This window comes from Microtus pennsylvanicus, chromosome 7 (genome assembly GCF_037038515.1).
Source record: "Microtus pennsylvanicus isolate mMicPen1 chromosome 7, mMicPen1.hap1, whole genome shotgun sequence".
In the NCBI taxonomy this organism is placed as follows: domain Eukaryota; kingdom Metazoa; phylum Chordata; class Mammalia; order Rodentia; family Cricetidae; genus Microtus; species Microtus pennsylvanicus.
In genome coordinates, this window is record NC_134585.1 from 52,467,825 (window position 1) to 52,482,722 (window position 14,898).

At 39.1% G+C, this 14,898-nt stretch overlaps 1 protein-coding gene across 6 annotated transcripts in view; it reads left to right on the forward strand.

The window, feature by feature from the left end:
• Positions 1-14,898, forward strand: part of Supt3h (SPT3 homolog, SAGA and STAGA complex component) — a 367,702-nt gene that overhangs the window by 246,221 nt on the left and 106,583 nt on the right. For all 6 annotated transcript variants that reach the window (XM_075980696.1, XM_075980694.1, XM_075980697.1 and 3 more), the window contains one exon: positions 1,811-1,950. In XM_075980696.1, coding sequence (XP_075836811.1) covers positions 1,811-1,950 — 140 coding nt within the window. The remainder of the gene's footprint in view (positions 1-1,810; positions 1,951-14,898) is intronic.

Genomic DNA, 14,898 nt, shown 5'->3' on the forward strand with positions numbered 1-14,898 from the left:
TTCAAGATAACAGGGAAACATATTAGTGGTGCTGTGATATACATTTTAAAGACACTAAAGAAGAACATATAGTGTTAACGATATTCAAAATAAATTCTAGATGCATAAAGATGAAAAACAAAATGAAGGAAACAGTAAATCTGAAGAAAAAACTTGAAAAATGTAACTTAACACTGTGTGGAAGTAGAGAGAAGTCATAAGCTAAAAAGAACAATATAAACCTTAGATTACTCTGTAGCAAAGGGTGCTCTGCAGCAGACAGGTAGAGGACGACAGGACAATGGGAAAGAGCTCTTGTTAGCATAGATAAACACAGATGGAAAACAGGCGACAGACATGGGAAGATGTTGAAATCTCTTGGTGATTATGGGGTTAACTTTACAGTATTTCACTTTGGTTCATCAGGCATTTGCTGGAGTTCTGAGAAGAAATGTAGGCGAAAACGGCATCAGAATTGCTTTCATTAAACTTGAAGTGTCAGTAACATTTCTGTTTTTAGAAACTTGTGCCATGAGAACAGAGCACACCTATGAATGAGATACCTCTTCAGTATTTCCCCAGTGCAAAAATTGATACAAAGTCTCTGCCCATCAACAGAGGATGGGCATGAAAGCCATGTTAGTAGATACTATAGGATATAGATGATTATGCAGGCCTTATAAAAGAATCAGACTTTATCTACAAAGATGGAGAGATCTTTCTCTGTCCTCAACTAGGAAACCTGGACAGAAGAGAGGATTAAGAACCTCTCTACTTAAAGAAATGCTGTAGGCACCTATTTTTAAAGAAAATGAAGAAAGCACATGTGTAAAGAAATCCATTGTGAATATGTTATCACAGAGAAATACCTAGTGGTACACACAGATGGCCACTGTGAGCTGGGAATTGGTGGACAGCATAAAAAGAAGGGAGGAAGGGAGGGAGAACAAGGAGGAGAAAGCAGTACGTGTAATATTGTTGGGTATGTGTATTTCTGTCCCTTCCTCCCCCCCCCTCATGTTGGGGATCTGACACAGGGTCTTGCACAGCTACATCCCCAGCCATTGCTATGAGTATATGTGTACACTAGAATTTTTATTTCAGAAGAAAATAACTTGAAAAATAGACTCCCTTGATTCTGTGGGTGCTAACGTATAGGTGCTGAAGCACTTGTATGTTTTACGACCTTAACCTAAGTTGTCACATTGGGAGAAATGCACGCAAGTATCTGTCGCTGATCCCACTGTTTAATAGGACCCCTTTTGCTGATCCCACTGTTTAATAGGACCCCTTTTGCTGGTCCCGCTGTTTAATAGGATCCTTTTGCTGATCCCACTGTTTAATAGGACCCCTTTTGCAGGATTTTTCTTTCTGTTATCTTGGTTCTGTAAAAGTAGGCCTATTAGTATTCTTTTTCATTAGCTAATATTTCACGATGTTTGATGTAACAGTTTGGTCACAACTGTGTTTTCTGACATGAGTAGTTATGAATTCTGCTTTCTTTGCTTGTGTTTACCTAGCACACTCTCTTTCCTAGTTGTATTTTATTTCTCTTGTAAGTACTATAGAATAGTATTCTTTGCCAAACCTGAGAGCCCCCCTTCCTTTCATAGGGGATTCAGTCAGCCATTTTACACTTACGGTGGTAATTAATAATGTATTTTATTTTATTTTTTGTGATTGATTTCTGTGTGACTTGTTTTAGAGATAAGAGTTTTCTCTATAAAGATGATTGTGAGTGAATTTCACATGTACTGTTTGCTATGTCTGCTGATTTATGCCAATGCACCCTGCTCAATACCTTTTGTTCTCCTTTCTAACCTTCATGAAGAAAAACTGAGTGGCAGCAGCAGTACAAACAAGAGACAGAAAATCGCTCAGGACTTGATCAACTCTATTGACCAAACAGGAGAGCTTCTGGCCATGTTTGAGGACAACGAACTTGATGATGTTAAACAGGAGAGAATGGAGGTATGGTACATTCCTGTTTCCCAGCAGTAACTGCCCAACATAGTGCCTGTGGTCCCACCTTCTTGTCCTGTGTCCTTGACTTTTGCCTGACAGGTCAGATCAGTGGCCTTGTCTGGGCAGCGTGCTCAGGAGCCAGCCCTGGGAAGGGAAACTTTGCCTCCGCACTTGGCTTTGAGAAACATCTTGAGTTTTGATTCTGTTTTCTTCTTTGGAAATAACGAGCATTCTCTTCTCTGGATCTGACATTTACTGTTACATTTTATTCCATCAGGCTACTTTACATTAAATATTTACTTAACTTTTTTTTCCCCAAATTATCCAGTTGCCTCCAAGGCAAAGGTAATTCTTAGTGCTTTTGCCTTGGCACAGAGAGTGAAGAACTGCCTTTCAGATTGCTGTTGGCGGCTGCGGTTGGCCTCACTGACTAAGGTGGTGTCCAGGGAAGCTACATGCTTTACATCACTGTCACAGAAAGCAAGTGACATATTTGCATTCCATATACATGTTTTCACAATGAATATAAAAATTGTATGTCTTCTATTTACCTTAGCTATCTATACTTCAAATCACTGCTTCTTTAAATACACACCAGGAAAAATGAAAGTCATGATTGATTTCATTTGAGTGCCTTCCAAAACACACAGTAGTATTCTTAGTTCTCACTATGACTATTATGCTTTTACATTCAAAAAGGAGTCTCAGTTTCCCCCTTCTCCTGAAATTGGGCACAAGAGGTAATTCCAGAATTCCAAGGGAATTTTTAAATGCCTGTCTCATTGTGGTCTCTATGTGTGCTAAAGCGGGGATTATTTCACATTGAGTCTGGAGGAAGCCCTTTTGACATCCATGCATTGTAAATTTAACAACCTTCTTTAAAGAATTAGCATGCCTAGATCTTGGGCTGTGATCTAAAGGCAGTACCCTCTTAGGTATCAATTACCTAGGAAAGTGTGGTTATCTTGCTTTGAGGCAACTACAAATGGTTTTACTTCAACTTTGCCGTGGGCCAAAAATATGCTAAGTTGTCCAAAGCAGATGATAAACACATATTTCTGATGCCATTATGGCCTCAACAGGATATGATTTTTGTAGGGCATGGTTTCACTTATGATGTGTTGCTTAGGGAGCAAAGTGTACTTTAATTTCTAATATTTCATATCATGAGATAAACATGAAGACAGCCAGTAAAGGAGGATCCTACCAAAATTATATGTAAAGTGGAACACCTGACTTTCAATTTCACTGGGACAGATCTCAGCTAAATCAATAAATTGCCTGAAGGCCATTCCACAGTTAAGGGAGGGAATGGGGTGGAACATTCTGTAACCCTAGGCTCCTAATAACAGAGTAGAGCTGGAAGGACGTTGACTCAGTAAAGTCAGTCAAGACGCCAGGAGCAAAAACAACTCCAGTGCTTACACATACGAACCACTTTCTGGTATTGTACTATACACTGCATGGTGTCAAGCAGGACAATGAGACAGCAGCAAACTCAGTAAGGACACTTACAGTTGAAGTAAGCCATATCTAGACAGCAAGTCCAAAATTGACTGTTTCTTTAAGCCTACAACATGCTAGAATCTTCTCCTGCCAAGATGACAAGTAGTTTCCATATTTTACTCATCCAAATGACATAGTTGAGATGAATAAAAATGATAGACTTGTAGGAAAAACTGTAGACAGTAGAAGTAGAAAGTGGGACCATTAAGAGCAGAGGCCTTGCCTGCTTCTAATTTGACAGGTTATAGTTTCGAGAGTAAACCGCAGCCGTGGTGTCCATATGAAACCACTTTGGACTCGAGACAGCAGTCTCCTGCCTCTAAAGCACAGTAGGGTAATCGGCCCTGCCATCATCCATGGTTTAATTTTCCTCTAAGCATCACTTATGCTTGCAGAAACCATGCTACCTTTCCTCCTAGAGCAGAGGAATTGGTGTAGACCCACCAAGGGAACTGCATTGGGACAGGTGCTCTCTCCTCTCTCTCTTTGTTATTCTCCCTCTCTCTGTGTCTCTCCCTCCCACTCTCTCTTTTCCTCCCACCCCCTCTCTCTTTTTCTTCCTACTTCCTTCTTTTCTCCCTCCCTCTCCCCCTTTCCTTCCCTCCTTCCTTCTCCCCTTTCTCTCTCTGTCTCTTCCACTTGCCCCTTCAGTTCTCATGTAAATGCAGCTTTGAAGTACAAACTTCTACAAATATAAAGACCTGAGATCCTAGCTTATCCTTGAAAGCACCCAGTGGGTGTGTGAAAAGCTTGTTGTTCTTTGCTGTAGTTTTGAACTGATATATGTGCATGACTTTGTGTTTCCTTAGAATCTACTTCATTGCTGTGAAATATTTGGGAACTAGAAATAAGAAAATTGTCTGAAATTTTGCATCCATTTTGCCTTTATGGTTCATCTTCGTTATAGTCTATCCTATCAACCTGTTAGTTCTCCAGCACCAAGTTTACAACATTGACTGTAGCAGATCTCCATGGATGTGATCCGTGAAGTTGCCTCCAACTTAGCAACAAATGAATGTCTGAATGAATGAATGAATGAATGAATGAAAATAAATGCATGCACCTTGGTTGTTTTAGTGTATTTAAGAGACATGACACACAAAAGACGGAAATTGAAAGATAACCATCCAATTGAATACAACCCACTTCTAAATGAGGCAGATGTGTTTTAATGTTGATAATCGTTTCTATGTTGAATCTTTTTTTATTCTAGTCAGCTAGGTGTGGCTAAGTAAACCAGAACCAGGGTAGAATCCCTAAAAGCTGGAGATAGATTTGATTTCTCTTAGCAAAAGCCTTCTGACAGGAGAAGCTCAAGTTTGTCATTGATCAAGTCAACCATTCTATCCAAGGTGAAGAAGGGCCTGTAAAGATGATCGCTTGAAAACTCAGGTGAGCTCTGCCTCCAGTCTAATCTACAAATAGCTAAGGTCCACAGGAGACCCATGAGGAGAACTTACCAGAGAGAACCCCTACAGGTGACTGTTTATATTTCTGCTGTAATCAGGTAGAATCTAGTTAGAAAGCAGGAGAGAATACATATAAAGCAGCTTAAAGTTTTATTTTAAATAAGCTTTAAATAAATAAATAAGTTATTGAGATCTCAGGTGCACCTAATTTGCTTAACGAGGAATAAACTGCCATTGGTTTTTGTGAGCACAGTGTCTCCTGAAGGCTGAATAAGAGACATCACCTTCGTTATCCAGTCAACTCTCAGAAGTCAAGTTCTAATCTCCAAGAGCTCTCAGTCCAGACATTGTGGTTTCTGGAGACAGACAAGACAACTAGAAACCGCACTGAGCAGTCAGAGCACACAACTCTCTGTCTTCTGTCTATAAAGCGTATTCTTTCTACTAGTCCCCAGTCGTTATAAAGGGAAATAAAATTCCTATAAAACTAAGAGTCTGTAAACACCTCCAATAAAATCTAACATAAAAAAGGAATGGTATGGGTAGGGCAAACATTTATAAAGACAATTAAACCCCCAACCCCAATTAAAACAATTAAAAAGAAAAAGCCTTTCACTACATGCTTAAAATGCCAGGGAATTTGGGTTGGGAAATGAAGATAGGTGTGAGGGTCAAGAGTTATGTCAAGGTCTCGGGTTCATTCTTCAGAATGGCAGAGAGAAAGAGCGGTGTGTGCGTGTCCTAGAAAGCTGTATTTCTAGTCTAGATGCATAAATGCATGCATGTTTATTTATTTACTTATGCATGTTTATATCTGTTTGTTATATTTGTGGGACTAGAAATATATTTCACTTGTTGTCCTTAAAGGTAAAATAACTATCTTAAGTATATGAGACAGATCCAGTTGCTAGGGATAATAACATTGTAAATAATGGAACAATAGGGCTGTGTTGGTCAAAGGCGCCACCTGTAATGAAGATGCACTAAGTAGAAAATGCTCATCATCCATTTCCAGTGCCTGCGGACATAATGGTTGTACAGGAAAAGCCAGCCAGCAGAAGTACAGACATGTAGGAACTAGAACAGTTCATCTTCAACTCTTTATCAATTAATTTATATGAAGAAAATATTTATAATAAATATTTGTTTATCTAAAATTCATATGGATGTGACCATATTAATCGTATTTCATTAAATCCCAAAATCCCTACTTGAGCCACTTCCATTTGCCAGAGTTAAGGGAACACTAACCAATAAAGTAAAACCTTCACTATATTCAGGTGTTAAAAATTACTGTGATGCATGGAATATCAAGGTCTTGTTTAGGTAAGCCTTGATATTCATTCTTAAAGGCATCAAAACTAATAAAATAAAGGTAGCTTCTGATTTTTAAAACTAGCTCTTCCCAGAAACTGCCTGAGCATGCAAATGAATAGAAAGACAATGTGCAAGTCTGCAAGAAAATGTTAGCTGTGACAGACTTCATGTCAGCAAGAAGCATAGAGAGAGGTGTAAGCAGTGTCCCGAGTACAGGAAGCATGAAGCACATTCTATGCTCCTGGATATGAATGTTCAGCCTTGAAAATGGCCTACTTGTTTTCATTGAAATAGAGGGATGCATTGCAATGTCATGGGACCTTTGTAGCAGAATTTAAAAACTTAATAACATTGAATTTGTCGTACATGATTTTAAAAAAAAAAAGAATCAAAAACTGTAAAGGTTTTATTAAAGAGGAGCAGAAGTCAGAGTTTGGTTTGCCCCGCCTGGCCTGTTAACATTTCCTTACCCATTAAAACTGTAAGTGTGTGACATAAACGAGGGTCAGAGTGATGGCAGAGATCATCTCAGGAAGGCGCCAAGATGGGTCATTAAAACACTGAAGCCATCTCTTGACCTTAGAGCTCCATTTCAAAGGAATTTCAAGGAATACTGAGTGATTTTCTAAAAATAAAAACTTTTTTAATAGAGGTAAATATAATTAAATACCAATTGGCATATAAAAAGACTTTTTAGGCTTTTGTTTTCCAGGCTTTTTGAAAAATTCTACTAGTCTAGATGTCAACAAGTACAATAGGCAGACTGAGAGAGAAAAATTGCTGTCTTCAAATAAGATTATAACTTAGTAACAAAAATGCACAGCCTTCTCTTTAGAGGCTCTACAGAGAGTTTGTAACATTGGTGTACTTTTTGAATCTTTCAACAAAAATAGACTCTTTAAAAAAAAGTTTTTGTAAAGATGCTAGGATTTCAATTTGGAAGAGGAAAATGACAAAAGGAGTGACTGTTAAGTTCTATTATATGGGTGCTGTGTCTGTCAGAACAAATCTGGGGCACAGGTCAGTGTGATGGCTGAACAGCCTGCTGCCTAGCCCAAGATCCTGAGTTCAGTCCCCAGCACACACATGGTGGCAGGAGAAAACTGACTCTCCAGTTGTCCTCTGTCTTCCACAGATGCAGTGGAACACACACACATAATAATAATAAAATAATAATGATGAAAATTTAGATGTAATTTTTAAATGAGCAGTGCCCGAGCTAAAGGACTCTGTGGTGACTCGGGTTCTGACTGGAAAGTTCTCCCCGCCTGCCTGTGTCTTCTGCATGCAGTGCCATCCAGACTCGTCATCACTAGTTCTGAGTGAAGTTTACCTTCTTGCCTTTTTCCTAAATCCTCCAGGGAGCAGAATGAAAGGAATGACCTTGAGACTGAATCTGAGCAAGTGCTCTCTCCTCATCTAAGTCAGAGGACACGTGGCAGCAGCAAGGTCCCTTGTCTTGGTAAAAGAATACTTTTCTAAAGTTCAGACTTAGTAAATACAGGGCCAGGATGACTGTTCATCCCCCCTTTCCTAGCTCACAGTGAAACAGCCATGTCAGGGTAAAGACGGACACCAGCACTCTCAGCTGTGACACCTAATGCGTGGACACGTATGGCTGGGCTGCTGGACTAACTCCTGCATCAGTGTGTTTATTAAGCACATAACTGTTTATACTGTTCAATTACAATTTTTAGAACCAATATTTTCTGTCTCAAGTAATTTTAATTGGATCTTTTTTAAATGAAATGCTTCTCTTAGAGATCAGTCCACCAACTTGTTTATAAAACACCTTGGCAGAAAAGAGTTTTAAAATATCATTGAATTTAGGAACACCACAGGATTTACCACTAATTTACATTTAGTGTTTATAGTTCTCAGATTGTGGTCGCTGTAATAACCAGCATATTTTTGCCTTGAATATTTTGTGGATTATATTTCCCTATTCTTTCTCCTTGACCCACATTCCCCACATTAGGTGGGCAGATTGTTGTTATATAGTCTGGTTTCATTTATCGTCACTGGCTTAATCTCAGTAAGTTATTATTTCTAAATATGAAAATAAGTTTATTCTGTGGCAAGGTTTCTTAGTGCCTCAGTTTGTACAGTGGAATTAGCAAATTATTGCTTATTTGGTATAGAAACCCCTCCCCTTCTTTCTTTGCATCTGTTCTGAGGACCCAACTTCTTACTGCTACTCCCTGGTAGATATCAGCTTATTTCCACCATCACATTCCTCACGTAGAACTGCTTGTGTTAGGTTCAGCTGGAAGTGTATTAGTGATTAGTGTGTTCCGTTGTGTTAATGGATCTGTCTGACACTTTTCATGGCATCAATTTAAAGGGCAGGTGAGAGCCAGTCAGGCCACTGCTTTGTGCCATTCTTCTTTTTCTATGGGAAAGCCTGTTATCATGGTATTAATGCATCTTTATGAATCTTCCTCCAGAAGTCTCTCCATCTTCAGAGCTCTCCTTCCCCACCCTCCTACTCTTCTCATATGCTCTGCCAGGGCTCACATACACTTGTATAACACATGAGCTCACACGCATGCTTTCATCTGGCAATATCTGTTCAGATAGTTCAGGATGTGAGAAAATCCAATAGCCACTGGCGTGTGGCTAACTTAACTTGTTAAATGAGCTCCCAATGAACATGCATGCTTCCAAACCCTGGGAACTTAAGTGTTTGTCTATACATGATGAATAGCATAGCTAGAATAGCATAGCTATGCTTTTAGCTAGATTGTTAGTTATCTTTCTCATCACTGCAACAGAATGCTTGGTAAGGAGCAACGTAAGTAAGGATTTCCTTGGCCTCACAGTTCATGACAGAAGATGTGGTGGCTGCATGGCTGTGAGAACAAGAGACAGCTTAATAATATGCTGGAGAACCAAGACAATGTGTTTGCCTGGAAGAGAACCAGGCTGGAACCCTGAAAACCTATCCCTCTGTGGTCCAGTTACTTCACCCAGACTCAAGCAGGGCCACAGCATCCCTGAACAGGACTTCCATTTGGAGACTCTGTGATGTGTCACACTGAGCCACAACAGTGGGCTATGCTGATGCTATTATCTGTGAGTTTTTAAAATACAGTTTCCAAGTACAGAAAGCTACTCTCTTCTGAATGGAAAGACTGCTGCTATACAGGTACGCCTCTGTGAACTCGTTCTGCCAAGGCTCTTCTCACCTTCACTGCCTACTTTACAGTTGTAAAAGGTTGTCATTGTTTGACTGGCTTCCTGTTGGAATCTTAGAGATGCTGTTTTCTTAACTAGAGGTGTCATCGATTGTCCCTACCCACACCTACTTCCATGTTGACTTGTACTGACCCAAATATGTCTCTTGGCAAAGCCAGGCATCAATCACTTCTGGCTTTAATAGCAGATTCTATTTTTCAGATGGAGTACTACTGTAGATGTAGTTATTTCTGTCCAGAAACTTACTCTGAATATTTGGCAATAAGGAGTATATACTTTTCATTTATCTGCTGCATATACTAGACTGACAGACTATGAGAATGAATTATTATTAAAAGCCATATTGTCTCCGTCATTGTTACTGTAATATAGCTCCTATGATTAGTTACAAGGGACAGTGTTTGCCATGTTGCCAAAGTCCTGAAAATTTTATAATCATACAATTACTGTAGCCATGAAACAGAAAGGACACAGGGGACTAGCTGAGAAGCAGAAGGACTATTAGTGGGAATAGAAGGGACAAAAAAGTAATACAGTTGAATATGATCAAAATGCATTATATCTAATTATGAATATGTCATAATGGAACCATTGTTATGTGCAATTAATATATGCTGATATAAATGTTTAAGTATGCTGTTTAATTAAATTTTTAGTCTCTATGATTTGCATATTAACAGTCTGGTGTTTCATTTCATTCTATTAAAGTAGTATAAGCTCTTACTTCTACTTCTTGCAATTACTCTGTCCCACAGAGAGTAAAAGGCAGAGATTGTTGGTAATGAGATCACTGACCTGCTCTTGAGTCTGGAGAAAACAGAAGTCAGAAGGCAGAATAGCTAAGGGGTCGTTTTCACGCTGAAAGAAAACTGTAATTGCTCTCCCAGGTCACCGTTGTTCGTTCTAATAATTGAACATAGGTCTTTACCAAAATGCATGCCACATGTAAATATCTCCCATCTGCAGAACCTTCCCAAACCATGGAAAAAGAGAAAGATGGAAGAATATGAGAGGTAGGAGAAAACAGAAGAATTGGCCCCTTTTTCTAGAAAATAACTCTGTAGTTCCCTTTCTCCACTCATCTGAACAGGCAGCCAAGATAACAGACATTAACAAAAGCCACTGTACACTGAAATACATACGCTATTGATTGAAAGAAACTGAGAACATAAATAACTGAAAAGGTAGCCTGTGTTCTTAAATGGGAAGAATTGTCATTGTTAGGTGTCTGTGCCGCCTAAAGTAAAGTTCAGATTTAGCACCACAGCTGCCAGAACTCAGTGACATCTCCCACAGAAACACTCGGAAGCTTTTCTAACGTTGTTCCAGTGTTCATTGCGGTATTCACAGTAGCCACCATACAGAAACAGCCTGTCATTTAACAGACCAGTAAGCAAAGGAATTGTGATATTGCTGGACTCAGTAATGCCTGCAGTCCCATTACTCAGGGGGAATCCGAAGTTCCAAGGGTGACCTGGGCTACACAGTGAGACTCTGCCTAAGAAAAAGAGAGAAAAAGGAAGGAAGTGTGTGTGAGAGAGCGACAGACAGACAGAGAAAATAGCTAGTCATTGAAAGAGGAAGAAATCAGGCCAATGATAATGACCCTAGAAGATATTCATGCTAAATGAAAGAAACTAAACACAGAAAGAGTAATATTGGTAATCTCATATGTGTGTAATATAATTTGAAAGTGATATTATCTACTATTCGGGACTTGCTTTATTTGAGATATCCCTCAACTCAAACTCAGCAAATCTTTAAAATTCTTGTATTGTTGTCTCATAGTATTGTAGATCATTTTATCAACTTATTCGATTTTTGGGTGCTTTTACATATGAAGCCTAAAGGCCCACTGTGTGGTTTAAAGCAGTATGATCTCTGAGGCCAAGAGACATGTGAAAGAAAATTTATCTTCCTGGCTTTCTCCCCACCCCCCACAAACCAGTCAAATCTGGAAGAGGAGAGTCATACTTTATTTAAACTAGAAAATGGGTTTTGTTTACATTGCACCAAGAATTATCTAGTTTACATGGGCTCATGGATGTAGAAAATTCTTTAGAATAATCAAAACCCAAGTTGTACTAGCTACCTGGAAATACATGTAATTCACTAAGAAGGACCTACCCTCCTCAGATACTCCTTATTCAGAAATTGCAGTTCTAAATACATCCTTAGGAAGTTACAAGAAGTTTATAAGACAAAACACTGGTACAGCGACACTTTCTCATAAACTCAGAGCTGCTGACAGCCTGTGAATTTATGTACTGATTCTGTTATTGTTTACAGGAACGTGCAAGTGTTTTATAATTGACCTTTTAAATTGCCCTTTGGACTAATTTATGTAGAATATTTTTCATGCAGAGGTACACAGTTTCTATGTGACTGAGTGTTTTATTGCTTCCTTTTTAGGTATTTCCGTCATTTTATTCGTGTCCCTTTTATCAAGTCTCTAGAATGCAAGCTCTCACCAGCTAAGTCTGAGACACTGACTGTTAGGGTCTCCCTCGTTTGGAGTCTCAGAGACACTGGCTTTATTATTTCCTTTCATTTCTGAAGAGAACTACACCGTGGTAGTAGGTTTGTCATATTCGGTTTACAAATGTAAAACCTCACTATTTCAAGTCCACAACTCTTAACCATAAGTCAAAAGGCATTACTCTTCTTCAGATAATTTCAAAATATTTGAAAGACCAAGGTTATTTGTTAATTTATATATTGGCATGAATTGGATTTCTTATCTCTTTCTCATTAGCTGAAACATTTTGTAAAGAATTTTGGTGCCAAGAAATACCAAGTGATTTTGCACCTTGAAGAAATTTGACTAGTAAGAAACATCAAGTTATATGTTGTCTTGTATAGTGTGGGAAAGAGAAAGTTCCAGAGATAGGTACCAAGAAATTTAAAAGCTTTCAAAAATAAGGAGACAATATCAAGGACAAACTCAATGTTTTCAAAATATTTGTCTAATACTAGTCCTTGTCAAAGATGACAAATTTCTCTTTCTCATATTTTCTTTATTCCCTCTCTCCTTCTCTCCCCCCACCCCAACCCTGTTTTGTGTGCCTGTATATGTGTGTACCACTGTCACTTGTGCATGCATGAGTGTGCATATGCATGTGAAGATCAGAAGCTGACATCCCTAGTCTTCCATTAGTTGCACTCCACCTCAGGATTTTGAGATAGGCACTCTCACTAAACCTGAAGCTTATTTACACCGGTGGCTCTCAACCTTCCTAATGCTGTGACCTTCTAAAACACTTCATGTTGTGGTTACCCCCCCCCACAACATAAGATATTTTTGTTGCTACTTCATAAACTGTAATTCTTCTATTCTTTTTTGTTTGTTTTAAATATTTATTTATTTATTATGTACACAATATTCTGTCTGTGTGTATGTCTGCAGCCAGAAGAGGGCACCAGACCTTATTGCAGATGGTTGTGAGCCACCATGTGGTTGCCGGGAATTGAACTCAGGACCTTTGGAAGAGCAGGCAATGCTCTTAACCACTGAGCCATCTCTCCAGCCCCAATTCTTCTATTCTTAAGAGTCATAATGTAAATAGCTGATCTGCAGGATATCTGATATGAGACCCCCTGGTTTAGAATGTCTGAGCCATGAACTTCATATATCTGACTAGGTCTCACTCCTACCCCCTCTACCCTGTCCCCAGCAATGGAGTTATAGCCATGTACACCTCAGAATGAGTACTGATGTTCTCTATGTTCATGGATCTGAACATAGGTCCCCGTGATTGTTTTGGGAGGCACCTAAATTAAACCTTCTCTCCAGCGCTTCTAGCTGATATGCTTATAAGGTTATTTAGAAAGATCAGATTTCCTCCTGAGTAAAGAACTTGGCCATAATTTTCAAGTGTTTGTATAATTTATATTCAGGGTTCTGACAGTGCTCAGATGGCAATCATCTTGTGTTAATTAAAAGAGATGTCAGTTGTGCTACCACTAAGTAATATGTGTTACTTGTGTAAACTACATCTTTTTTCCAGTATACTGATACAGATAATGTTGACATATATTACCTCTGTGATTGGTATACAGACTGTGTAAGTACAGGCATCATAGATTCCTGAGTTCACATGGAAGATTCAATTACGTATTCTCCTGAGATGCATTAATTGGTATGTGCTTAATTTCTCACGTTGGAAGATTTGTGGCTTCTATACACCCTAAAGACAGAAATGGAGGTGCTGAACTTGGAGTCTGAAACACCAAGGAAATAATTTTGTTGACACTTAAAAACGTACCCACTGGTTTCTGGTCTATGTTGGCTTCATATTGTTCAACCTAGTGAGCCATGTATTTTTGTTGTTCATCCTGGAAGCTGGATCACATGCCACAAGCAGTTCATATGGTTCATATCACCTTGAGAGAAGCAGGCCACCTCTGCATTTTCAGTCTGAAATCTCAGGAAGCGGCCACTGTTTGACCTGGCATTGTGGCTCAAAGGCAAGGTCATGCTGTACTTCTGTGACCTCCGGGATCTGTGGCTTCAGTAGGATAAGCTTGCATGGGTGGAGACAGCAAGGGAAACAGTGCCTGAGCTGCATACCATACAAGATCACTCTTCTCTTCACCATGTATAATACACAAGCACACACATACACACACACACTTGTGTTGATCTTGCAACTGTAGGTGCTTTATTTAAATAATGACTTTAACAGTATAAATGTAATTTACTTTAAAATTTGCAAAGAGTAGTGCTATCTTAGACTTAAAAGAACATGACTTGTAAACATAAGTATAAACTCCCACTAAAGTCCACAAATATAAAGAAAGTAAAATGTGCTTCCATTAAGTTTTGTCTCCTGAAAAAAAAATCATTCTTTACAAGAACTACACCACATTTCAAGAAAAATGTTTCTTTAAATGTATTAAACACTGTGCTACTCTGGCAAAATTTTAAATAGTATATTGGTTTCTCTGCAGACTTGAATTTAACTTTCCTGTTAGCCAAGATACCAAACCTTCAAATCCATTTTTTATTTGCCAGCTTAAATATTTCATTTTCCTACAGAGTGTGTTTTCTAAAGTGTCAAATGCATACCCGATCTGGTTTATTTTCAGGAGGAATCCAGTGAGGGCTATTTTTTATTTTGTTTTATTTATCTTTCAATTTTTCCCCTTCGGTTAGTGGAATAGAACATACTTTTGATAAGGTAATATGAGGGTGTGGTGACATGTATTAGGATTCAGGCCTTGTGCTGGCCTTCCCTGTCACCTGTCACCTGGCAGAATGAACCCAGACAGTACCTGTCCCTTTCAGAACAGGGTTTCTCTGTAGCTTTGGAACCTGTCCTGGAACTCTCTCTATAGACCAGGCTGCTCTCAAGCTCACAGAGATCCATCTGCCTCTGCCTCCCAAGTGCTGGGATTAAAGGCATGCACAGCCACCACCACCTGTCTTTCTCCCAACCATCCTTCTAAAGAGGCAGCTCTCTGCCTCTCTCCCTGCTCTCTTCTCTCCCCTCTCTCTCTCTGTCTCTCTCTCTCTGTCTCTCTC